Below are 27101 nucleotides of genomic sequence, written 5' to 3' on the forward strand. Positions count from 1 at the left end.
GCAGGCGCGGCGGCATCCGGCTTCCCCGCCACGTGACCTCTGTTGTCGACACTGGGTGGGGCGTGGCCGTGGGGCGATCCCACCGCTGGAGGGGAGAGACAAACCGAGGGGTAGGCTGAGGTCGCGTACACAGGGCGTGGTCCCCCCCAAGCCGCCGGGCAAGATGGTCAGCTCCGGAGGCGGGGCCTCCCTCGCAAGGCCGGCGGAAGGAGCTCGCTCCGCGACCGAGGGGTGGAGGGGCGTAGAACTTCTCTAGACGTCTGGCCGCGGAGACTAGGGGCTGCAGAGCGGTGGGTGCTTCCCGAGGGCCTCGGGAGGGCGGCCTGGACCCCTGCGGGCCTGCAAAAGCCGTTCCTCGCCTTGGCCACGCACCTCCCTTTCCTGCCCAGACCGAGACGAGCGGCGGCACCATGTCGGCCTACCCCAAAAGCTACAACCCATTCGACGACGACGCAGAGGATGAGGGCTCCCGGCCGGCCCCGTGGAAGGACGACCATAACCTCCCCGATGGACTCGGCGCGCCCACGGACAGGCAGCAGTACCTGCGGCAGGAGGTGATGCGCAGAGCCGAAGCCACGGCCGCCAGCACCAACAGGTCCCTGTCCCTCATGTACGAGTCCGAGAGGATAGGCGTCGCCTCTTCCGAGGTGAGTCTTTGGCAGGGCTGGGCGGCCCTACCAGTCTGAATTGTCACACGGGGTCAAGAAACGTTCACTTTGCAAAGAGGTGTGTATCTTGAGTGCTTGAAAGAGGCAGTTTGCCCCCAGTAATCTTCCATAGTTATTAGCAGAGCTCGGGTTAAGGAAATGGATTTTCTGTTTCTTTTATATAATTTCCTGCCCTTCAGCCATCCCTGAATGGCTGAAGTGACCCATGAGACCCTGAGTGACCCAGAATGGGTGAAGATTGTGCGTGGTGTGTGAAGCGTCAGCAAATGGGACTTGAGTTCTTTCCTGTCACTGACCACTTCTCCACTTCGCCAGTAGAGATGATGATGTCTGTCTGGACAATTGCTGAGTAAGCCATAATCCAAGTTTGGTCGAGTCTAGGGCCTTGCCTTTACTTCCCAAATCCAGATGAAGGTGCCCTAGGTAGTGTATGGTTTGTGACAGTCCATTGCTCAATTCACCTTTGTCAATTCTTTTTTCCACCCATGGAAGATTTCAGGGACCCTAAGTGAGAATGGTTCTTCCTTAGGCTCCACATTTTCTCCTTAGCCTACTAATGAAATGGTTTTGTTGGAGCATTTGGGTTTTTGTTTTGTTTTGTTTGTTTTGTTTTTTTAAGTTCTTAAAAATGTAATAGTAGATCACTGGTATATGAGCTGAGATTAATTTTAAGCATTTGTAGTTGTTGTTGTTGTTGTTGTTGTTGTTGTTGTTTTTTCCCATGACCTGAGCCAAAATCAAGAGTCAGTTATTCAACCAACTGAGCCACCCAAGCACCCCATTAAGCACTTGTAGCTTTGAAACTTAGTGCTGGAAGCTAAAATGTTGTCTTCCTCTGTGGGTCTCTGTGACTCTTTTCTCTGGCAAAGTTTATTCTGACCTGATTACTTATAGTGTTGGGCAGTTTGAGGTATGTTGATTAATTTCTCAAATAGTCATCTGGGTCATTTCTCCATTGCCACTTTGTTGGTTATTTTCCTTCCCTGCTTCTCCCTATTACAGTATCTCTCATTGGCCCATCTTCCTGTCTTTGGTCTCCTTAAGGAAATTTAGGTGTAGTTTTTATATCTCATATCTACTACATTCCTGTGTTTGAGTTTAAATGGAAAATGTTGACTAAGATTTGGGAAGATTGCCTAAGTCTTAGGGCCCTACTAGAGGAATTACTTAATTGCGGGTCCCAGGTCCAAGGAAGCCAAATAAGAACTGTGTGAAGGGACATCTCTGGAAACGGTGAGAACAAATGAAATAGAAAATCAGAATGATGCAAAGGATAAACTTGAATCTGGTATTTAAGGCTACGATTTAGACAGGAGTGAGGAGGGGGAGAAAGAAGAGCAAGAGGGATGTTCCTAGGGCAGAGAGGAGCAATGCAGAGGCACCAGCCCACCACCAAAGTTCCTGGGCTCCAGTAGGGAAGTGATGCACAGGTTGCATTCAAGGAAAGAGCCCAGAGGAGGCAGCCTAGGAGCCTTCATGGTCAGAGGAAAGTCTTTTCTTCAGAGGGAAGGAGAATCACGAACATAATAGAGATGAGTGGTTTCACATGGATCGTGGTGACACCGCCCCCCGCCCCATGCTGCCCCTAAAGGTCCTTCTCTTTGTGTAAAGGGGACTGTGAGAACAGAGGCAGAGTGGCACCTCAGGCTTGTGAGGCTTGGACTGAGCCAAGTTGGCATTGCTCTGAGAGGTACATTATGATCATGACTGGGTAGGTGACAGACAGGCACTGTCATCAGTATAGTGACACTGAATTTTTCCAGGATTGAGTCAGTTCTTAATTATCAGAGGCCTTGGGAGGCTGGAATGGTCAGCTCCCCCCTCCCCACCCCACTCTGTACTCTCCAGACTGCCTTTGAATCACTCTTTGATTCCAGTCAGAATGGGAATGGGGCTGGTAAGCTCTTCCTGCCACTGAGTGTACATTGTGGCTCCCAGCCGACCCAAGTCACCTGCTAACCTCCCAGCATAGAGCCCCTGTGCTGAGCCATGCCAAAACATGATAGGTTCTTATAGAGGATTAAGAGTTTGCAAATATTAGGTTGGGAAGACATCATCCCAGGTTGGCTGAAGTAGGAAAATTACTGACTCTGGTCAGCTCTAGAGAAGGAGAGCTGTCCTCCTCCTGTGAAACCTGACAAGGTTTGTTTCTCACAAGGAGTCTAGCCACAGGTCATGACCACCAGGGGCCAGAATTAGAGCAGAGCAGGTTGTACTCCACTGGCCTGGTAGGCACAGTCCAGAACCATAGAGAGACTCGTAGGCCACTCAGCAATTCTTCTGTGTTGCAGGCATGATTTATTTATTCTTTTCTTTATCTGTGGTTTAGCTATTATGAAGCAATATCCAGTCACATAGTTTAAAATTTAGAACACACAGAAGACAAGTTTCCTCCCACTCCTCTGCCCCCACAGCCACCAGTTACTATCAATTCCTTCAGTGTCCTTGTGGAGGTATTCTATCTATAGAGACATATCTATAGTCCTTTCCATTTATTTATTTATTTATTTATTTATTTATTTATTAATTATTTACTTTGAGAGAGATGTGGGAGGGGCAGAGAGAGAGAGGGAGAGAGAGAGAATCCAAGGCAGGCTCCACACTGTCAGCACAGAGCCCGATGTAAGGCTCGAACTCACCAACTGTGAGATCATGACCTGAACCAAAACCAAAAGTCAGATGCTCAACCAACTAAGCCACCCAGGCACCCCACTTTTTTTTTTTTTTTTTTTTAATAATTTTGACTTAAGCAGACACATTCTGTATATTTTAGTCTGTGTGTTTCTTAATAGGTTTGGAGGTTATTCCCCAGCTATCTATAATGCACTGCTCTTTTTTTTTTCAAATAGCTGTTTCATATTCTATTGAATGAATGACTTGTATTTATGTAGCCAGTCCCGTAGTGATAGCCATTTTGGTTGTTTGCACCTTTGGGCAAGCCTGTGGAGACATGCCTGCCCGGGGTGTTCCTTGTTCCCTCTGGCAGCTGAGCATGCTCCTGTGTAGTTTTGTGAAACCTGGGATCTCATTTCAGGGGAGTCCAGCAATAAATGTTAGACCAGAGCCTGAAGGCTGGTGCAGTAACATCAATGGAATGGAAGTGGTGTTTGGTAGGCCATCACACAACCATGTAGGCATGGCTGACCACTTGCCTGACTGGCAGACCTTAGTGTTTAACCCCTCCAGAGGTCAAGCATGTGGCTGAAAGCCCCCATCATAAATCACATTGTTAGCATAAACTATTTGGCCTACCCTAAGGACTCAGGTAAATAAAGATACTTTTATCGGGGCAGTCTAAGGGCAGGGAGCCAGGCAAGGCCTTTCTTTAGAACATGCAGGGTGTAGACAGCGCAGGCCTGCTGAGTTAGTCCTTTAGTGTGGGCCCCCAGTCAGCCTGCACACATGCGGTGAGGAGCACCAGCGTCTCCACCTTTGCCCTTGGATTTTCATACAATCTAAGACTAGGTTTGTGTTTTCATATCCACTCTATAGTACTGCAGTAAGACGGGGCCCCACTTTGAGCATGTTCCATGCTCATGTGTCCCCACCAGCACTTGTGTATGTGTGTGTTCCACTGGAAAGGAAGTGACATAATGGAGATGAATTTCAAGTTTCTAGATTCAGCTTACTGATTCCAGATTGATTTCCACCTACTTATCATTCAATACCTGAGTTTATTTTTTTCTTTTTTTAATGTTTATTTATTTTCAAGGTGGGGGAGGGGCAGAGAGAGGGGGACGGAGTAGCCAAAGTGGGCTTTGTGCTGACAACAGAGAGCCTGGTGTGGGGCTCAATCTCATGAACTGCAAGATCATGACCTGAGCTGAAGTTGGATGCTCAACTGACTGAGCCACCCAGGTGCCCCCTGAGTTGTTTTTTTTTTTTTTTTTTAAGTTTATTTATTTATTTTGAGAGAGAGGTGAGGGAGGGGCAGAGAGAGAGAATTCCAAGCAGGCTCTGCACTGTCAGCACAGAACCCAATGCAGGGCTCAGTCTCATGAACCATGAGATCGTGATCTGAGCCAAAATGAAGAGTTGGACATTCAACCAACTAAGCTACCCAGCTGCCCCTCGATACCAGAGTTTAATTACAAGTTCAATACAAGGACCTTAGTACTGATATTTTCCCTCAGAACCTCAGGACCTGACCTGGTCAGGAGGACAACTAGACCCAACTGACCTTATGAGATGCATCAGCTGTGAATTGCAGTTGGGATCTAGTGGTCACTGCTGCCCTCTATGATGCCTGCTGGGTCCTGCCTGGCATTCCTCCTACTCCCTCACCTCATGCTCACATTTCTCCTCCTCTCTCAGCTCCCCCAGCTGGCCCTGCTGCTCTGGGCTTCCCCCACTGTCCAGAATCTCTTGCCACATCCCAACCCTTTGCCTCCCTAACTTCAACTTTCAGTTTCCCCTTCAATGTCGCTTCATCAGGGAGCCTCCCTAACCACCCACCCCACCTTAAGTCAGGCAAGGAGTCACTGTGAGGGGCCTACCCTGACAGAGCGGCCATCGTGTGTGTGTAGGATAGCTTTCTTTCTGCCTACCCCGAGAGACTGTAAGCTTGCTTTCTCTGGATTCTCAGCACTGCAGTGTCGTCAACCAATGAAAAGTCAAATTGAACTTGACTCTTTGTGCCCTCCACCAAGACTGTAAGCTCTGTCAGGGCAGAGATCTGGGGCTGATTAGTTCACCCCTGAATCCCTAGCACCTGGAACTGTGGCTGGCAGAGAGTAATATCTGTTGGTGGATATCTTGCAGGACCCCTGTCTGCGTGTGTTTTCTATCAGCAAGGATTGTGTGACGTGTTCACACCCTCACAGCTGGGACATAACCCATCTGGCAAGAAGTTGCCTCATATAGGACAGATTATGCCCTCACAGGGTCTTCAGCTATCTTTTGCTTCCTCTTGCTGTATCAGGAATCCCTGTTTGACAAGAGCCACAAACCAAAGGGGAAATTGAGACATCCCCTGTGTGCTGTCCCTCAGCATAGTACCATTGGCCCAACCAGATCTTTTCTCTGGCCATTTTCTTTTTCTAGTTTAACTTTAGAAAACTCCTTTTGGTTGGGAATGCAAACTGGTGCAGCCACTCTGGAAAAACAGTACGGAAGTTCCTCAAAAAATTAAAAATAGAACTACCCTACGATCCAGCAATTGCACTACTAGGTATTTATTCAAGGGATACAGGTGTGCTGTTTCAAAGGGGCACACTCACCCCAATGTTTATAGCAGTGCTGCTGACAATAGCCAAAATATGGAAAGAGCCCAACTGTCCATCGATGGATGAATGGTTAAAGAAGATGTGGTATATATATACAATGGAGTATTACTCAGCAATCAAAAAGAATGAAATCTTGCCTTTTGCAACTACATGGATGGAACTGGAGAATATTATGCTAAGCGAAATTAGAGAAAGACAAGTATCATATGACTTCACTCATATGAGGAATTTAAGATACAAAACAGATGTACATAAGGGAAGGGAAACAAAAATAATATAAAAACAGGGAGGATGACAAAACATAAGAGACTCTTAAATACAGAAAACAAACTGAGGGTTGCTGGAGAGGTTCTGGGAAGAGGAATGGGTTAAATGGGTAAGGGACATTAAGGAAGACACTTGTTGGGATGAGCACTGGGTATTTTTCATAGGGGATGAATCATTGGAATCTACTTCTGAAATCATTGTTGCACTATATGCTAACCAACTTGGATATAAATTTAAAAATAAATTAATAAAAAAAAGAAAACTCCTATTGGAGCTCAGGGCTGGGAGGAGGGTGGATCGCCTGTAATGCTGACATCTGAGCTTTGCATGCATACCCTTTACACTGAGTCCATTCTCTTAAGCTCCGCCCCCTCCCCCCATAGCCACCCTTGTCTCTCGATGACCTCCATTCTCAAAGGCAGCAATGATGATAGGACATGGCCCCCCTTTTAGGGGATAGGAGGATGTCTGGAGACTGGAGTGTTTGAGGCCTGCCTTCATAATGGCTGGTGCGGGGTCTACCTAGCTCATCCTTTCTGTCCTGGCATTCCTGATATTGCTCTGCCAAGCCCTTCTTTCTCTTTAGTTAGAACCAGGTCATAAGCACTTGGAGCCTGGTCCTTTCCTCGGCCTCAGGAGGAGTTTAGCAGAAGTTCCTCCTCTCCTGGCCTCCTGATCAGGAGATCACCTTTGGTGAACACCAGCTTCCAGTTCACAGACGCTTCCAGAGACCAGAATAGCTCTCACTTCACTGGCCGTCCAGCCTCACAGCAAGACAGGCCACCTCATGGATTTCTCTTCACTTCGATCATAACATCTAAGTAAGACATTTGGTTTCCTTACCAAGTCAGCACAGTGGCACAGACTCGGAGTTTTTGAGAGACTGTGTCAGTTGTGAACAGAAGAAAATAAGATCTCACTGTGAACTGGGGAAGATTTTGTCAGCTATTGGTCACTGCTGCCACTCTCCAAATTGAGGTCGGGAGGCTGAGGCGAGAGGGCAAGTGGTTGGTGAGATGAGCCACCACAAGAGACCTCACTGTCAGGGAGGCCAAGGACCTGCCTCCTAGTACAACAGAGTCCTGACCAGCACTCCCACCCCCAGTTGCCAGGCCACCTCCTGGCACATGCTTTATCTTCTGCAGTGGGAAAAATAGGCTAGTGGGACTGGACTTTGAGCAATACATCTATTCAAAAAACCTGTGAATGCTGGAGAAAACCATTTCGATCCTAATTTACATCTCTGCCTTATTCCAGAAAAGACTTACCTTAGAATGGACAGAAGTTGGGGCACCTGGGTGGTAGTCAAGTATCTGATACTTGGTTTTGGCTCAGGTCAGGATCTCACATGAATTTGAGCCCCACATTGGACTCTGTGCTGATGTCTCAGAGCCTGCTTGGGATTCTCTCTCTCCTTCTCTCTGCCCCCCTGCTCACTGTCTCCCCCCCCTGCTCACTCTCTCCCTCTCTCAAGGTAAATAAAAAAATAAAAAGAACGGACAGAAGCTAACAATACTGAGGTGTTGGAAGAAGGAGAGACTCTAGATAAATTAGCTGCTCTGGGGGTTTTTTGTTTTTTGTTGTTTTTTATTCTTTCTAAAAATGAGCCCTCATAAGATTTGACCACAGTCCAGAAAAGAGTTTTCCTTTTGCTTAAAAAAAAAAATCTGATGGTTTCTTCAGACATGTTTCATGAGCTGGTGAAAAATAAATGTTCAAAGCTGTAAATCTTAGAAGTTATAAGTTTATTTCCAACAAGAGTTCAGTTCCAACTGCCTAAAGCTTAGAAGTTATATGTTTATTTCCAACAGGAGTTCAGTTCCAACTGCCTGCATGGCTCAGTCGGTTAAGCGTCCAACTTTGGCTCAGTTCATGATCTCATGGTTCATGGGTTTGAACCCTGCATTGGGTTCTGTGCTGACAGCTGAGAGCCTGCAGCCTGCTTTGGATTCTGTGTCTCCCTCTCTCTCTGCCCCTCTCCCACTCCCCACTCTGTCTATCAAAAATGAATAAGTGTTAAAAAAAAATTTGCTCAGGACTCTGTTTTTAGGTATTAAGAGAGAAATCTCTTAGGATTACCTGCCATAGCTAATATAACTGCTGAACCACAGCAGATGCAGGGTTAAAAGAGGGCAGGGGCTGCCTCAGGAAGTAAAACAGGGAAAGTTTGAGAGTCTTCTGGCTGGAAAGGCAGATCACAGAGAAAACATGGCTGGAATGGCCTGAAATAGAGGCCAAAGCAAGTTTGGCACAAAGAAAGGAAGGTGTTAGTGTTGCTGAGGTGGTGAGTTCACATCCACCACCAGAATCATATCAGCTCTTGAGGAATATGGTCCAGGCTCTCCCTGTGGCCACAGAGTGTCATTCACTTATCCATTTGGCAGTCCTGCAGCAAGCTGCTGCTCTGGGTGAGACATTGGGGACCTAGTGAAAAAGTGGGTCCCTGTCTCATGGAGCTTGCATGCTGTAAAGAAAACTAAGGTAGGTTGAGGGTGTAGAGAGGTGAGTTGAGGATAGAAGTTCTACTTTAAAATTTTTTTTTTTAATGTTTTTATTTATTTTTGAAAGACAGAGAGACAGAGCATGAGCAGGGGAGGAGCAGAGAGAGAAGGAGACACAGAATTCAAAGCAGGCCCCAGGCTCTAAGCTGTCAGCACAGAGCCCGATGCAGGGCTCGAACCCACAAACTGTGAGATCATGACCTAAGCCGAAGCCAGACGCTCAACCGACTGAGCCACCCAGGTGCCCCTAGAAGTTCTACTTTAGAGAAGATGTTCAGGGAAACTTCTCTGAGGAATGGCCTCTGAGCAGAGACCTGAATTAAATGAATAGAGCCATACCAGTATCTGGATGAAGACCATTACAGGGAAAGAAAGTAGCATGTAAAAGGCCCTGGGACAGAGTCACATTTGTTTCAAGTTTTGAAGCTGAAACTATGGATGAGTTGGAATCAGATAATAACAGGGCCCAGAAAGGACCCAGAACCTAGCCTGTGAAATAATTTTAAGACATGGCCAGGGCCAGGTGACTCCAGTGTCCCAGTAGAAATCCCATATGTGAAAAGGGGGAGTATAAGAGCCATAGGCCAATGGCAGGGCCAGGTCAAAGCCTGTAAAGTTACAGGGTTATGGGGGCCAGGAAAGGGGGAGGGCTAGAAAGTGTGCTACCCGTCCAGGCCCTGCACTCTGGCCCCTGCCGGCACCCTTCATCCATCTTAACGTGGTCCTGTGAGCCAGCATTATATGGGCAGGAGGGAAAAAGAACTCAGGAGCAAATATGAAAGAAAGCAGGTAGAGGCAGGACAGGGAAGGGCAGAAAAAGGAATGTGTTGTCGGAAAGGATAACGTGCTCTTCGCAGATGACCGCGTCTGTGCCTATATGTGCTCACTGAGGGTTTGTGACAAACCTGCTGTGTATGGTCCTCTGCAGAGAGGGGAAAATTACAAAATGGTATAATATAATGCCATCACCTCTTGTTTTCCCCAGGAGCTCGTCCGTCAGCGAGGCGTCTTAGAACGCACAGAGAAGATGGTGGACAAGATGGATCAAGATTTGAAGACCAGCCAGAAGCACATTAACAGCATTAAGAGCATGTTTGGGGGGCTTGTCAATTACTTCAAATCCAAACCAACAGAGACACCACCAGAGCAGAATGGACCCCTCACCCCCCAGGCCAGTAGCAGGTGAGTAGATCTTTAGCCATCCCGATATGAAGCAGCTGAAAGTGGGGTTTAGTGCAAATAGTCAAGATTTCCAAGCCACTTCTAGTGCCTTAAAGGGATCCAAGGTCTTTGTAAGTTGCCAATTGTGAGAGATTTGTCTTCACACGTTTTGAATTTTTTTAAGTTTATTTCTTTTTGAGAGAGAAAGAGCACAAGCAGGGGAGGAGCAGAGAGAGAAGAAGACACAGAATCTGAAGCAGGCTCCAGGCTCTGAGCTGTGAGCACAGATCCCAAAGCAGGGCTCAAACTCATGGACTGTGAGAACATGACCCAAGCCGAAGTTGGCTGCTTAACCAACTGAGCCACTCAGGTGCCCCTTTCTTCACACATTTCTCTAGGGCTTCTGATTATGTTCATTTGATTGACATCCAGTCTGCATAAATTGGGTCTCCAATAAAAGTAAATTTCTGCTCCAGTAATTATAAGTTGAAAGAATGTTCACCTCAAAAAGCTTAATCAGTATAAGTGTGATTCATTTCACAGAATTTTTTAAATTCTTTATAAAGTCTTTTTTTTTTTTTTTTTTTTTTTAAGTAGGCTCCATACCTATCATGGGGCTTGAACTCAGTATCCTGAGATCAAGAGCCACATGTCTACCGACTCAGCCAGGCACTCCAGAATTTTTTTTTGTTTTAAGATTTTATTTTTAAGTAATCTCTATCCCCAACATACGGCTTGAACTCAAAACCCCGAGATCAAGAGTCACATGCTCTTTCGACTAAGCCAGCCAGGTGTACCTTAAAAAGTCTTTAGAGGCGCCTGGGTGGCTCAGTTGGTTAAGCATCTGACTCGATTTCAGCTCAGGTCATGATCTCACAGATTGTGAGATCAAACCCCACATTGGGCTCGGTGCTGACAATACAGTGCCTGCTTAGGATTTTGTCTCTCCCTCTGCCCCTCTCTGTTTCTCTCTCTCAAAATAAAAAAGGTCTTTATATTTAACATTTCCATATCTAATTCAGTCTGGCCATTAATTTTTGTTTTATTTTATTTTATTTCATTTTATTTTATTTTTTAATGTTTATTTTAAGAGACCGAGTGCGAGCAGGGGAGGGGCAGGAAGAGAGAGAGAGACACAGACAGACAGACAGACACAGGATCTGAAGTAGGCTCCAGGCCCTAGGCTATCAGTGCAGAGCCCAATGCAGGGCTTGAACTCATGAACAGTGAGATCATGACCTGAGCCAAACTTGGTGCTTGACTGACTGTGCCACCCGGGCACCCCACCATTAATTTTTATTTTAAAATTAGAAATTATTTTTCTCAAAATTTTCAGTTAGAGGTATAATAAATCATACATAAGATTTTGGCAGGTATTTAAATATCACACGTATGAAGTTGAGAGTCAAGTTTCTATTGACATAGATTACTACTGTTCATTTCTCAGACCATTGTATCTACTTTTTATTATAGAACAATATAGTCATTATAGAAAAATCTGTACCTTGGGGCGCCTGGGTGGCGCAGTCGGTTAAGCGTCCGACTTCAGCCAGGTCACGATCTCGCGGTCCGTGAGTTCGAGCCCCGCGTCAGGCTCTGGGCTGATGGCTCAGAGCCTGGAGCCTGTTTCCGATTCTGTGTCTCCCTCTCTCTCTGCCCCTCCCCCGTTCATGCTCTGTCTCTCTCTGTCCCAAAAATAAATAAAAAAAAAAAACGTTGAAAAAAAAAAATTAAAAAAAAAAAAAAAAAAAAAAAAGAAAAATCTGTACCTTACCTGCTATAGCATGAAACCCCAAAACTTTGTTTTTCCCTTCTTCAGTGTTTTCATAGTGGCAATGACAGTGTTCATTTGGTTGTGTACCCTATTTCCATTTAACCCAGAGAAACGTTTGATGTAACATTAATGTACAGGTTTCATAGCCATGTCTCTCTGTTTATCTTTCATATCTGGAATACAGGAGCGCCTGGGTGGCTCAGTCAGTTGAGTGTCCTACTCTTGATTTCAGCTCAGGTCATGACCCCAGGGTCACGGGATCGAGCCCCATGTCAGGGTCAGTACTGAACGTGGAGCCTACTTAAGATTCTCTCGCCCTCTGCCCCCTTCTCAGCTCTGGCACTCTCTCTAAAATAAAAAAAATTTTTTTTAATCTGGAATACAGAGCGATTTTTTAAGATAAGTTTTTTTTAAGTTTATTTGTTTTGAGAGAGAGAAGTGCAAGCAGGGGAGAAGCAGAGAGAGAGGCAGAGAGAATCCCAAGCAGTCTCCACACTGTCAGCGCAGAGCCCAGTGCAGGGCTTGAACTTAATGAACCGCGAGATCATTACCTGAGCCGAAGTCAAGAGTTGTCCAACTCTTACTTAAGAGTAAGTTGGATGGCTTAGCTGGTTAAGCATCTGACTTAGGCTCAGATCATGATCTGGCAATTCATGAGTTCAAACCCCACGTCAGGCTCTGCACTGACCGTGGGGAACCTACTTAGGATTCTCTCTCTCTCTGTCTCTCTCTCTCTGTTTCTCTGTCTCTCTCTGTCTCTCTCCCTCCCTCCCCCTCTTCCTCCATCCCTCCTCCTCCCCCACTTGCACTGTCTCTCAAAATAATAAACTTTAAAAAAAAAATGCATACTTGCGGCACCTAGGTGACTCAGTCAGTTTAGTGTCTGACTTCAGCTCAGGTCATGATCTCGAGGTTTGTGAGTTCGATCCCCACATCTGACTCTGCTGTCAGCTCAGAGCCTGCTTTGGATAATTTGTCTCCCTCTCTCTCTGCCCCTCCCCCGCTCATTCTCTCCTTCTCTCTCCCTCTCTCAAAAATAAAATGTTTTAAAAAATGTATACCTGATGTACAGTACAATACACACATCTTAAGTGTGTTTACACTTCCACTAAACAGGTCACTGTTTACCTGTATGTATATCTATGTAACCACCACCCAGATTAGGACATAGGGTATGGTAGAGAAGAAATTAGGAAACTATTTCCAGTTCACAGTAGCGCTGGGGAGAAACAAATGCGGGTGAAGGAATAGGGGTGGGGGTTGTAGCAGAAAGACCAGGCAGGCGAGTTGTTGGGACTTATGGAGAAGGTGATTGGTGGGGGCCCCAGAGGCTGTTTCCTGTGGATACACTAGCCAAGGTCATGAGGGTTTGTTTGTGGTTCAGTTATAATCCCCACCCATCCCCAATTTTCCAGGTTGACCGTAATTTCAAATCTCTCACTTTTTTTCCACCAACTGGCATAGTTTCTGGCGTTTTTTTATTTTTTTATTTTTAATTTTTTTTAATGGGGTTTTTTTTGGTTTTGGTTTGGTTTGGTTTGGTTTGCAGTACACAAATCAGAACGATGTTTTGTGCCCTCCTTTTTGAGTTTCTGTGTTACGTAGGAAGTTTAAATGTCTGTTTGCTTTGGACTAAGACCTCTGTACCTCACATGAGCTCAGCAGCAGAGCCAGCCCTGGGAGAAGTGGGAAGCTGACAGGTTTGTGATTGGTGCTTTCCTGTGTCCCACATGCCACTTCCCAAAGGCTTCTTAGGGCTTGTGCCCCACTCCCGCATCCACCCACCCGGCCCTAGTCACGCCATAAGAGCCTTTAAAGTCCTGGGGCTCCTAAGACAACTTAACTTTTGCGGGGAGCGTCTTGAAAACTGGAGGCCTTCCTGACAGAGATGTCCCAGTAGTGAAGCAGCCAGAGTTACTTCAGGGAGGTGAGCCTCTGAGTGCCTGATGTCACCTGCCACATCTGGCCTTCTGTCCAGAGATCAGCCCTAGTCAACTGTTGCCTTCTTGCCATTCTTTAGTAAATGCAGGAAAGGAAATCTCTTAAATGAAGCAACTGACTCTAGTTCACCTGCTCCCCAAATGTGCATTGAAGGTATCCATGCAGCTTTGTTGGAGAGGCTGATCCAGTGGCCTTACACGGGTTCCTTCCTTCATGGGTGCCAAGCACTCATGCTTTGCAGGCCAGTGCCTGTCCTAGAAGACAAAGCTGCAGGAGAGAGGTCAGTCTGTTGGAAGGTGCAGAGGAGGCAGGTGATCAGTGATGCAGCGGAGGCCCACAGGAGGGGGGCTTGGCCCTGGGAACTGAGGCACCAACCTTTTACATGGACTCAGGATTGCACGGGAGCCTGCCAGTTAAAGGAGGGGAAAGTGGCAGACACATGACAGTCTAAGCACAAGAGAAGCTGGGATGAGGGAAGATATTGGCTGTTTCTAGAGCGGGAGCCCAGCAGGCTCTTGACATTGAAGCCTGGGCTGCAAAGGTATCCGTGAGCTCCTACACCCCTAACTTTGCAAAAATCACTATAATGTGTAATTGTTTCTATAAAATAAGTTAAATCTGTGATTCTGTCAAAAAAAAACCCTATTCCATAAATGCAGGGATATTCTCATATGAAAGCTTTCAAAAGAACTTTCTTCTCTTCAGACTTCTGTCAAGTCACTTGTTTTCCTGTGTATATCCTTATCACCCAAACCCTTTGGTTTCTAAGTTGTATTTGTTTTTCGTTAAGCCATTTTTGTTCTTGCTGATAAAGCTTCATAAGCTACTGCTTCCCATTTCCATTGAAAGCTTCTGGGGAGGTCCGTTCAGATCATAGATTTAACCACTCCCTAAATGTAAAACTCTAGCTTATTTAAGACTTGGTTTCTAACCTAGAGCCACCACTCTTTTTAGACTTCTTTCTTCTCTTCCTTACCATTTCTGTCACTATCCCTAGAATTGGCTTTTGTGCGAGGAGCCATTTTTCACAAAGAAGCCAAGTTTTGATCATTTAAGTGTTACTACCATGTATATATGAGTACATAGGAAAGAAGTCAGCTTTGCGGTATATAGGCTGGCAGTAGCCAGGTGGGCTCAGCTGCAAACACCTCCCACTTGCACTGGCCTGGCCATACATGGGGCTCACAGTTGTGCTCATAGAAACCAGCTGTGTGTTCTAGACCTCCAGTCACTGCTTCTGAGTAATGAAATCCTCAGATTTCAGGAGGCTCTGCTCTGTTCTGTACATTGCTGAAACACTGGGCACCTACAGAGCCTTTAGCCCGATGAGGTCCAGGCTTGCTCTGGTGGGGAGCCATTAAAGACTTTCACCAGAGAGGTTCATGCAGGCTATGTCAGAAAGATGCCCGGCATCTTTGGATAAGGATTGGAAAGGTGGGAGGCTCATCCATATAAGGATAAAGAGACAAGCCAGAAGGAGGGGCCAGATTTGGGGGATCTCTAGGGGATCGAGAAGATGTTTGTATGGCTTGCTGGGAGTGGAGCTGTACAGAGAAAGGGCCTACGTGGAGAATGGTTGGTTCCCAGCACGGCTGATGAAGTGGCCAGGCTGCCGGTCAGCAGGGTAGAGAAGAGCAGACTATGCAGGAGGCTCAGGTTTAGGGGAGGGAGAGTCCCTGTCATGCCTGCAGGGTTTCAGCAGGGTGTCAGGCACAGTGTGAGGATCTCCAACGTACCGAGAGAAGTCCCTATCTGTAGCAGGAGTCGGTAGACTGAGCTTTGCGGGCCAGGAAGCAAAATCAAAGATATTTTGTAGGGATTTATATAACAAAATTTTTTTAGTGACAGAATTCAAAAAATGAAAATAATAATTGAGTACGATTCTTTGTAACAGATCTAATGGGGAGAATGAAATTATTGATGGAGGTTCAAAGTTAGTGTTCTCTGTCGTATAATCCATTGCCAGTGGTCATCTATAAAGGCTGCTTTCTGCCAGTGGCTGTACAAAAACAGGTGGTGGGCCAGATTTGGCCCATGGGTCACGGTTTGCTGACCCCTGGTCGGAAGATATCCATTTGGTCTTTTCGTGTGCTTCTCTTCCCCCTGGTCCTGGGATTCTCATTTTCCTGAGTGAGGGCCACCTAACCAGATGCCGTTCTTCTAAAGCAGTTGTCTCAGAAGCTTGCTGTGCTGCTGGCAGGACTGCCAGGAGCTGCTGATGAATATCCCTGCTTTGCTCAGAGGTGACATTTGCTTTTTGCCCACAGGCATTGCTTGAAAAGACTAACTACACTGTCATAGGTATTTTCTCTAAGTTTTCTCTTTTCTTGACTTTTATCCAAAGATTGAAAGAAGCCATAAGTACCAGTAAGGAACAGGAGGCACAGTACCAGGCCAGCCACCCAAACCTCAGGAAGCTGAATGATTCAGGTCAGTGGGGACCTGTGCTTGGCCACACTTGGATTCTGTGGGGAGACCTCTGGATTTAGTGTTGGTCCTGGTGGATTGGGGGCAGCAGAAACCCCAGCTGCTGTCATGGGTAAAGGTTGTTAGGGACCCAGTGCCACTCCCAGGGGGCTGGAAGTGTATGTTAAGGCATGGCTCATCCCTCACTCTGTGGAGGGTGAAATAAGGAAGTAGGGGCCTGTGTCCCTTGAAAATGAGCCTGCCCACCATTAGTTCCTACCCTGTGTAGCTCCAAGCTCTTCCAGCACAGAAAAGAAAACTGTAGGAAAGCCCCTGTGGTAAGGGGAATAGCCCCCCAAAGATGCCCATGTCCCAGTCTCCACACCCAATGAATATATCTGGTTATATGACAAAAAAGGAATTACAGTTGCTAATCAGCTGATCTTGAGACAGGAAATTATTCCTGAGTTAACTGGCTGGGCCCAGTGTAATCACAAAGGCCCTTTATAAGTGGAAAGGGAGGCAGAGGAGAGATTGTCAAAAACTGGAAGATGCTTGGCTGCTAGCTCAGAAAATGCAGGGAGGGACCAGCTGCTAATGAATGCAGGTAACCTCTAGAAGCTGGAAAAGGCTAGGAATCACATTTTCCCCAAGAGCTTCCAGGAGGAGCACAAATCTGTTGACACCTCAGTTATAGCCCAGTGTGACCCATTACTGGACTTCTGACTCCCAGAACTGAAGGATAAGTCTGTGGTAGTTGTTGCTCAACACAGGGAGACTCGTGTAGCTTCTAAGCCCAAGTGGGTGGAGAAGCAGCAGCATGAACAGGCGTGCAAGGTCGATTGTATTTGATGTCCTAGTGCCTTGTTATCCCATGATAGTCCCAGAAACACAATACCCCTTATCTGGAAAGGAATTTAGCCCTCCTGGGAGTCCCTGTGGACCCTTAGAAGTCCAGACACATTGGAGCATGCTAGAAACCAGATGCTTCCTGTGCTGCCGTCAAGGAAAGCAGGGCTCATGGTGGACACTCCAGAACCCACTACTCTTGGTTGACACAGCTAAGAAGAAGCCTGATGAAAGCAGAGCTTGGGGGTCAGGAAAGATGGACATCAACACAGTTCAGTGTGGAAAGGCAAAAGCCATGGGAGACATGAGAGAAAAAAAAAAACTAAAATGTGTAAGGCCCACGGAAAGTCCAAGCTTAATATACCCTGAAGAAGTAGAAAAGGAACCCTGCACCCAAAAGATACAATTTTAAGGCATTAAAGGGAGTTTTAATTTGTATTGTGTGTAGTAACCTAAGAGTCAAAAAGAAAAAAAGGATACCATGCATATCTGTAGATTGTGCTAGAGGAAATACACTAAGTCTAGAAAGAGAAGTTTCCCCAGAAGATATAAACTGGGATAATAGGGCTTTTCTGTGTGCATTCAGAAACTGCAGTTCAAAGAAGATTTGGGGCAAATGTGCATTATTGACATTTCTTTTTGCTTGTTTTATTTGAAGTGAAAAGACAGCGTAGAAATACATTTCAGGAAGAGAAGTCATCCACATTCCCATTTCTACAACATAGCTATTTTGATTTTTTTAATTAAAGTTTTTTTTTTAAGTTTTTATTTATTTATTTTGATAGAGAAAGGGTGTGTGCACAAGCAGGGAAGGGCTAGAGAGAGGGGGTTATGGAGGATCTGAAGTGGGCTCTGTGCATACAGCAGAGAGCCCGATGTGGGGCTCGAACTCATGAACCATGAGATCATGACCTGAGCTGTGAAGGCTGACACTTAACCGACTGAACCACCCAGGCACCCCACTATTTTGAGTTTTAAACCTCGTCGTGTAGACCTTGTTCACAACCCCAAGTAGTTTTGCATTGTTGTAGTTCTACTGATGTCTCATTACTTGTATGAGTCTCTGTTCCTTTCCCCGGCTCGTGTCCAGGGTCTGTCTAACCAGGTAACTGTAGGTTGAGGGTCTTTGATCTCCAAAAGGGCTGCCCCCCGCCAGGCTCCTCTCCCTGCCCCACAAGCCTGCCCAGTGCTCCTCCCTCATGCACTTTATCCATCCCCACACTCACCTCTTTGGGTGACCTCATCCCTTCCGCCCGTTTTCCAGATTAAGATTAATTTTGTGGGGCTCCTGGGTGGCGCAGTCAGTTAAGCATCTGATTCTTGATCTCGGCTCAAGTCATCATCTCACAGTTCATGAGTTCAAGCCCCACATTGTGTTTTACGTGGATGGCGTGGAATCTACTTGGGATTCTGTCTCTCCTCTCTGCCCCTCCCCCACTTGTTCTCGCATGCTCTCTCGCTCTCTCAAATAATCTTAAAAAAAAAAAAAGATTAATTTTGTGAAGCAGTATTTCAAGACATGTTAGTTAACCATTCTCCTGGTGTTTCTTTCCAAACTCAGACTCCACCCCTGGAGGGGCTGGTCCTGCTGCGAGTACTGAGGCTTACCCAAAGAACCCACACCTTCGAGCCTATCACCAGAAGATAGACAGTAATCTAGGTAAGACCGGAAGGCTAGCTACACCAGCCTCCTCAGGTCACTTATTAAGAACACTTGTCTTCCAGACAGCTTGTGCTGGGCCCAGCCAGTACACCAGTAACCACCAGTTTCTCAGGACCAAAATGTGGTGTCTGCCACTTCTTCCCTACATGTCAAATCCAATATGAGATGTGAGTCATAGCTATCTCACCTCTCTCTCTCTCTCTCTCTCTCTCTCTCTCTCTCTCTCTCTCTCCCTCCCTCCCTTTCCCTCTCCCTCTCCCTCTCCCTCTCTCCCTCCCCCTCACACTCTCTTCTCTCTCTCTCTCTGTCTCTCTCTCTCCTTCGCCTTCTCTCTCTCTCTCTCTCTCTCTCTCCCCTTCGCCTTCTCTCTCTCTCTCTTTCTGGAGTCAGTCTACTTCTGTCCATCCTTACCTCTCATCTGGGCTATGACAGCCACAGGGACTAGGAGTCCCTGGGAGGCCACACAGTGCAGCATTGAGAATACCCCATCACCATCATCTCCCCTGTGCACCAGGCACAGGAACAGAACCTGTCTCTGAGGATTGGGGAGAGGGTTAGATGAGCAATACCATAAATCCCATAGGGAACTGCCTGGTCTGTAAGAGTTGGCCACTCATGTGGCCACTGCAGCAGACACTGGCCACACAGCCAGGCTCCTTGAATTCTGTGTCCTTTGCCCAGCCTCTTGCTCCATCTGCCTCTCCACCCCTCCTGCCCTTGTCACTTGTGGCTCCAAGTGCCTTCCTGCCTCTGCCTGGAGTGTCCTTCTTCCCCGCTGTTTGCAGGCCGGCTCCTTATGCTGTGGGCCTGGCTTTAATGTGCTGTGCCTTGTCTTAGTTCTGTATCTGCTGGCTCGTCTGGTGTCTTCCCAACCACACTGTAAATTCCATGGAACACAGGACTATTTCTATATTGTCATCACTTTACCCTGGCCTAGTAGGCAAGCACTTGATGATTCATTTTTGAATGAAGGGAGAGAAGCCAGTTACTTAAAGTTCAAGTGGAGGAGTGTGTGTGGGCAGTAGGAGCAGGCGTGTGAGCGGTTCCATGAGTTCATTCTACGTGGTGTCTCAGATGTGATGCCCCTCCAACCTTCACCCCCTGAACAGGAACCTCCCCCATGGCTACCTGGGTCTCCATCAGTCTCCCACCCCTGTTGGGAGATGACAAAGTGGGTGAGATCCAAAGTAAAATCTCCCCCTACCTTAAAGGTATCGAGTAGGAGACAAAACTGAGACCCCTGGTGATACACATTGGTCATCTGTGCCTAGGCTTCCTCTTCCTCTCCCCCCACCCGCCCCACCACAGGAGGGACACTGAGGGCCCCTTCCCTTATTTACTCAGAGCAGTGCCCATTCCAGAGCCCTGAGCAAATAGCATTACAGCATGTTAGACAAATCCATATACTTCCTTGTCAACATTTAGCCTTTGTTTCTGAGTATTTAGATTCATTGTAGAAAATTATGAAGTTAGAGAAAAAAAAAATTATGAAGTTAGGTAAATGCCATGAGGAAATAAACACTTAGAAGCCTATTGTCTAGCGGTAGCCACTGATTTGGTATCATCTACTTTGGATGTACATGTGTACACATGTGTGTATTCAACGTCACAGTACTGGGGGTTATTTAGTATTACATCCTGCCTTTTTTGTTTACGTGTTGAACCCTAAAATTTTTTTCTTGAAATTTTTTTGACAAGCCCCACTTCACCAGTCCCATCCCCTCCTTTTGGACGCTTAGGTTATTTCCATCCTTCTCTACTGTATATGATCCTTTTGGGAGCAAATCATTATAATCCTATGAGTAAATCTTTGGCTGCATTTGTAGCTGGATTGCTAGAATGGAATTACACAGGGAAAAGAAGTCTCCTCCTGAGCATTAAAAGAAATCTCCATGGAAATAAGATGTCAATTGTAGAAAATAGACATAAGCAGGAACAATAAAAGAACTAATTCGCCCACCCACAGCTCACAGTTGCCCTCGGTGTGAATGTCAGCACTAAACCTGCCCGCCGGTAGCAGGGGAGAGGGCCCATCTCCACACTACACACCCAGGCAGGCTTCCATCCCAAACTCCACCTGCCCTTTGCCTTCAGAGCCTAGGAAAGCCCCAGGCAGCCAGCTCTTTATTGGGTCCTCTGGACTCTGCCCTCCAGAGCCAAAGGCCTCAGCCAGAAGGTGCATCTGCTGGGATGTGACCACTCCAGAGCCACACAAAGGGACTTGAAGCCCTCAGTCTTCCGCATTGAAGGTTTCCCCACCCAAATGGTGTCACTGGTGCCAACTGAAGAGAGGAGGAGGAGGGAGACCTATGGAAGGGTACAGAGTTTAGGGAGTGAGGCAGGAAGAAGGGGTAAGTACAGCCCATCCCTGGAGGCTAAGGGGGTGCGATTGGCATGATCTTTGTAATCTGGGCAGGCATGTGTGGCATGCCGAGAAGGGCTAGGGTGGCACTCAGGAGCCATTGGGCCCACTGACACAGGCTGTGCCTGGCTGCCCTTCACAGGTTTGCTCCTTCCTTCCTACCACACCCCCTGGCCCCTGCCTTTATCTCAGGGACTAGTGCAAGTTCCCTTCTGGCAGCAGCTCCCTTGTTGGGTGGCTTTACTTTATCACATACCTTTTTTTTTTTAATCTCGGTATACTTATTGCTTGTCCTTTGCTGTCCCAACAACCAGCAAACTCCCTGACGCTTGGGGTGACCTCATAGGTTTCACTCTCCATGGAATACAAGATCAAAGGTTTCAATAAATTCAAGAAGCATAGAGCTAAGGACAATTTTAAAAACAAATTTGATTCTGCTTAGATTTGTGGTGCTAGGGCCAAGTATTTGTGTAACCTGACTTTTCTTTGTTTAATGTTTTATCTTTAATTCAGCCGTAAGAAGGCTTATGAAGCACCTCTTCTTCTCTCTTCCCTCTAGTTCTTTCTTGGCCTGCTGTTGCTAGTAAAAGGACAGAGGGCAGCTCTGGGCATGCCCCCCATTTCCACTCTGTGCATTGCACACATACGTACATACACACACACGCACACACATATACACACACAGCCATGAATCCTGGGAAGAGGCCATACTACCTAAGTCCACTCTGGCAGAATATTGAAGTCAAGACTCACCTCTGCAGTTGGCTCAGCCCCATCAGGGGACCCCACAGTGCCTCCAGCATCTCCCTTCAGTTCGCATTGATCCTAGTTCACCTTTATGTCACCTCTGCCCAATACTCCCTTCATATACTGTTAAGTCCAACCACGGCTTTACAGATGTTATCCGTCTTAAAAACAGATGTGGTAGTGATTTTTTACAATTATTTGAAACAAAGGGAAAATATTCATCACAGGACAGCATATGGAAGGAAATAGAATGAGTTCAGAAGGAACCTGACACCAGAGTGGCTAGTTGTGGCAGAGCCACTCCCTGGGGACCTGCCTCTCAAAGGAGATTCCCCTCAGCTATGATCTGAGTCCTGGGAAGGCCAGAGCACAGATTAGGAAAGGGGTCAGAATTTGAACTCAGACCCAGTGGGACTGACCTGGGTTTCTCCCCATACTGCACTTGCCCTGCTTAGAAGTGGGACGTTGACCCCTTGTGTTTGGACTTGAACTTCAGCAGTAGTGATGTAACCTATTGCTAGTGCTGAACCTTTGCCAAAAGTTGTGTGCTTCATAGTCCCCTTGGGTCTTGCCCCAGTTGGCATATCTGAAGGGACCTTCAGCTCTTTGTTCCTTTTGACATGGGGACCCTGGACTGTAGGGATCTCTGCAGAGATCCCTCTGCTTGTGCAGAGTCCACTGTCTTCTTTCTGGCCGCAGAGTAAGCGAAGGAAATGGTGCCAGCCAGATTCAGGTTATGTCATACCCACAGGACATATACAGCATCGATGTGTTTGTGGATCTGAGCAGTGGTAGCTGAGAATGAACTAATGTGGGAAAATGTGAATTTTCGTAACAGAGGTGACAGGACCTCACAGCATTCAGGTGCAGTGGAAACATTTGCACTTCATGGGTTTTTTGGGAGAGTACCCCAGGTGGCAAGGCAGGGATAACACCCCTATTTCTCCTGCCACCTGCAGAGTGGAAGGGGCGGTGGGATACAGCCTTCTCTGAGGGGATCCTAGGACAGGAGCAACCCGGGTGCAGGGGCTCCCTTTGGACAGGGGCTTCCCAGGTCCATCTCTCAGATGTGTTTCAAAACAGGAATCCTCATACCTGCTAATCCAGAACTGTGCTTTGATCGAGCTTTAGAGAGCTGGAGATGGAAGGAAGGAAAGCTGGCAATGTTGAGTTTACCCACCAACATGGGGCTTTTGCTCCTGAAGAACAAGCCAGTGGGTCTGGCTATTAGTTACCTACATACTTCTCACAGATACTCATCATGGGGTCTGGGAAGGGAATGTGTTTTCCAGACCCCTCTGTACTTCTCTTTTCCTTGGGTACTAACTGATCTTGCAATGTGCTGCAACCTACTAGAACATTCAGAGGCAGCTGAAACATTCAGAGGCAGCATTTTTTTAAAGCACAAAAAGATAAACAGCATTGTACAAACAGTGGTTATCTTAGGCTGACACCTGGGGGAGGAGTGGCTTCAACATTAAGCGCAAATTGCTTTATATGGAGTAAGCAGGTTTTCTTTTTACTTGCATGTGTTTTGGAAAATGTAACCAAAGCCCTAGAGTTTTATCTATCTTATGAGAAGGAGGACTCTGTAAGTGTAAGTATTGCTGAGCACCTGCCATGGACCACACAGCAGCCGCAATGCTGTGACTTTGCTCAGCCCCGTGTCCTTTCCCTCTCCCACAGATGAGCTGTCCATGGGACTAGGCCGGCTGAAGGACATAGCCCTGGGGATGCAGACGGAAATTGAGGAGCAAGATGACATTCTTGACCGCCTCACAACCAAAGTGGACAAATTAGATGTCAATATAAAAAGCACAGAAAGAAAAGTTAGGCAACTTTAAAGACAGAGAAGGAGTTCCACTCCATTGTGACGAAAAGAGCCGAAAGATCTTTTAAACTCCCCAAAATTTCATTTATGTTGTTTTAGTATGTAATGTACCATGTGTTTGCAAATGTTATAATTATAGAGTGGGTCCTAGGAGATGTTGTTAGGAGAAGTGTCTGTCCCACTTTTTTTAGAGCCATCATCTCTTGATTCTCTGAACTGAATGCTCAGAGCTGTAGTCTGAGCACAGTAGCATGGCCCTGAGTACCTTGGGCCTTTGGTTACCATGCCAGAATGAGAACAAAAAAGTTGCATTTCTCAATTTAACAAGCATATGGAAAGATGTGGGCAGAATTTCAGTCTTGGAACCACCAACCTCTGTTCCTGTGTGCTGTATTTCTCATTTCTTGGCCTTACGGTGAGTCAGAGCACTGAGAGACTGTGTAAGCCAGTTGTTTGTGGGGGATGGTCCTTCCCACACCTTGGCTTACCATTCACGATCCTCCCACTCCCACACACACACACTGAGCACATTGCGATTCTCTCAACACACCCTCTCACCACCCCCCGGAAAGGATCAGTGTTAGGTTCACATTGTGATCCTCTCAACACCCTAAAAGAATTAGTGTTCAGAAATGGAAAGTATCAGCATTTGCTGTTTGGTTGACAAATGTCACCTTTCCCTCCTGGCCTCCATCCTTGGCATGCCTTTTAATAGGAGGTGTTCAGATCCTCCTGCTCTCTATGATGCCTGGAAATATGCAGGGAATCGGTTCAGCCCTGCTTCCCTGTGCACTCTCACTTCTAAATCGCTGTCTGAGGTTAGGGACAGATGCAGCACTGCCTCAAGTCTATCCAGCTAGCCGATTGGGGGCCCTCTACAGTTTGTGGGAATGGAGCACAATACAGACCATGCCTCCACTGTGTGCTCCTCCCCTCTGGGAGCATCTTGACCCAGCCTTGGGGATGGCAGTGTTTATTCAGTGCCTGGGGTCCCCTGACCTGCCTAAGATTCCTATCCATTCTTCTTCTTGCAAGATGACTTGACTCATCACTTGGTTCTTTGCCACCCAGTTTGAGGACTGATACTCCACATACGATGCTGACTTGCATAGAATGACTTAGCTTTTAAAAAAAAAAAAAAGCCCAGACATTATCATTTTAAGTGGCCCAGCTTGTTCTACACAAAGACATTAATCTGATTACAGAAATAAATTTTAATTAATGATTTTAAGTGATTCTTTTTTTTGTAAAGTGACATTAATTAAAATTGACTTCTGTAATTAGATTACTGTCTCGGTGTTGGTGTCTCCAACAGAATAATTGAAGCTATAAGACCCTTGTCTTTTTAAAAAGCAAATTAATTAAACTTTTAAAAGATGGTGAAAGGGGCTGATTTTAATAAGATCAGTTAGGTCAGAAACTTTATAATAGTGTGCTTCACCTTGACACATGGCACTGTCTGTGTGACCTTCACCAGTTTGGTTCTGGAGCCTATAAACAAAGTCCCTTAAAGCAAAGGAAATCTCTGAAGTGCTACAGCAAAGTATTTATGTAGCAGTTCATTTGTAGAAGTTCCATCCCTGCATGATATTCCTAAAAACACAGCTTCCATTGGCAGATAGAACTTTGTCATGTTCCAGCCACCTCATGGAGTCTGAGCAACATCATTATGAATATCTCAGCACATGAGAACACAGAGGTGGTCAAATTAGATGTTTATCAGATGAGCTGATCACTCTCTTGATCAGTGGTAAAGGAAAAATTTTAAACATATACCTAGCCCAGATAAAATGAGTTCAGAGAACTTTCAGCAAAAAGGCTGCTGACAAGCATGAGGCCAGAATGCAGAGCAGCCTGTGTGTATGCTTCCACTCCTAATTGTTTCCGATTTTTTTCTAACACCTTCCATGTATGTCATCATAGATGTTTCTGTTCATCAGGCAGAGACTCATGGAGATTAGTCATTATACCTCAGGCCTAAACTTAATTTTTCAAATAAATACATGTAAAGGCCACAAACATTCTCTTCCACAGTCTTACATTTGTATGATGAGATTAGTGATTTCAGTGACCTGAGGCGAAGTGGCACCGAATATTTTGCCCCTTCCCTGTCTTTTGTTAGATAATTGAAGCCAGTTGCCCCCCCCCAACTCTTTCTTTACCCACCCCCAAGCATATGAAAGGAAAGCACCGTCACTTTTCTAGAAATTGTTTTCTGACACATTAGACGTATATTTAATCCACTCTTGTTTAGACCCTTTTATTCTAAGGCCCTGGTCAAGGGACTCTCCAAGCTAGATGCTGGCCACCAGCTTCTTTCTGCTGGGTCTTCACTCCTGCTCACATGCCCATGAAGGACCAGTTGCTGATTCTACTTTATTAAGCAATGTTGTTTGCATTTTCAGAGAACAAAGGGAAACATGGAGCCTCCAGAATCTTTGCACATGATGATTATGATCAAAAAGAACATTCTACCCTCTAGACTAGACGACATACCTATCTCATGGAGGCACTCCAAGGTGCCCAGGCTGGAGTTGGCTGTGGGTGAGCTTTGTTACCACAGACAAGAGCAGTGAACTCACCCTTCTTACCAGATAGGGTCTATAGGACAGGTTCTTATTTCCACAGTCAAGCTGGAAACAAACTGTGCCTTCAGAAAGGTGGCTTTTCTAACTTTAGGTTGGTTATATGTTAAGTGTGCTACTAACTTAAAAATAAGTGCATTCTCTTCAGAGGAAACAGTTTCTAACATCTAGTGATCTGTAACAACACCAGTGGAGCTGCCTTGTCTTTTCTGCATTCTGTAGGAAAGGAGACCTGAATTTAACTCAGGTGGCAAGAAGAAAATTCATAAGTGCATTTTTATTTCTCTTTCTCTAACTTCTGTTTGTGAATATGTCATTTTAAGGGTACACTACACCAATTTAGTAAAAAAAAAAAAAAAAAAAAAAAAAAAACGCTTACATTTTTGCCTCTATAGGCCTTTTCTCAGAATTTGTAAAGTTACCACTGTTGTTAGCATCTTCAGCTCTGATGATGAAATGTCTTGTATAGAGAATGATAAGCCAGTCATTCAAAGTGCTTGGGGGGCGGAGGGGAGGCTCTTTGTTCAGAGTCTATCAGAACAGCCCCTAAGCTCCATGCCTTCGACTCAACAAATGACCATATTCTGGAAAATAAAATGTGAAGTTTTTAAAATCAGATTGTCTCTTACATAGTCATTTTCAAAGAGTGGGTGGAGGGACTCCTTCATGTTGAGTCTTCATATATTTGGTCCTTGCTGCCCTATGAACACGCTTCCTTCTTGAAACCTTCTCCTTTCATCTTTCAGAGTATTCTTCTGATCTGTCTCCTACCTCCCTGACCACATTGCAGTACTGTCTAGATATGGGCTCGGCAAAGTGCTAAAGGGCCAGAGAGTAAATGTTTTAGGCTCACAGGCCAAACAATCTGTCATAACTACTCAGCTCTTACATCATGGCACAATAGCAGCCAAAGACAATACATAAATAAAAGAGAATGACCGTGTTCCAATAAAGCTTTATTTATGGACACAGATTTTTTTAAGGAAATTTAAATTTCATATATTTTCACATGTCACAATATCCAATTATTTTCCTTTTTTTTTTTTTTTTCAATCAACTTAAAAACATAAAAACCACTTAGTTCATGGGAGGTACAAAACATGGTGGACTGCCCTTGGCCC

General features: G+C 46.0%; 1 protein-coding gene across 1 annotated transcript; it reads left to right on the forward strand.

Moving 5' to 3' along the window:
- Nucleotides 1–138: 138 nt before the first annotated feature.
- SNAP29 (synaptosome associated protein 29) lies at nucleotides 139–26596 on the forward strand. The gene is made up of 5 exons (XM_058692899.1): nucleotides 139–647; nucleotides 9647–9843; nucleotides 15882–15967; nucleotides 18354–18452; nucleotides 23251–26596. Exons 1-5 carry the CDS (start codon nucleotides 411–413, stop codon nucleotides 23406–23408), a joined length of 777 nt encoding a protein of 258 aa, XP_058548882.1. The 5' UTR covers nucleotides 139–410; the 3' UTR covers nucleotides 23409–26596.
- The last annotated feature ends 505 nt before the right edge of the window (nucleotides 26597–27101 follow it).

Source organism: Neofelis nebulosa, chromosome 11 (genome assembly GCF_028018385.1).
Source record: "Neofelis nebulosa isolate mNeoNeb1 chromosome 11, mNeoNeb1.pri, whole genome shotgun sequence".
Classification (NCBI taxonomy): Eukaryota; Metazoa; Chordata; class Mammalia; order Carnivora; family Felidae; genus Neofelis; species Neofelis nebulosa.

Coding starts and splice junctions, on each gene's coding strand:
- SNAP29 (XM_058692899.1), top strand. CDS start 411: ATGTCGGCCTACCCCAAAAGCTACAACCCATTCGACGACGACGCAGAG. Junction 9,844..15,881: donor ACCCCCCAGGCCAGTAGCAG/GTGAGTAGATCT, acceptor TTTTATCCAAAG/ATTGAAAGAAGCCATAAGTA. Junction 15,968..18,353: donor CAGGAAGCTGAATGATTCAG/GTCAGTGGGGAC, acceptor TTCCAAACTCAG/ACTCCACCCCTGGAGGGGCT.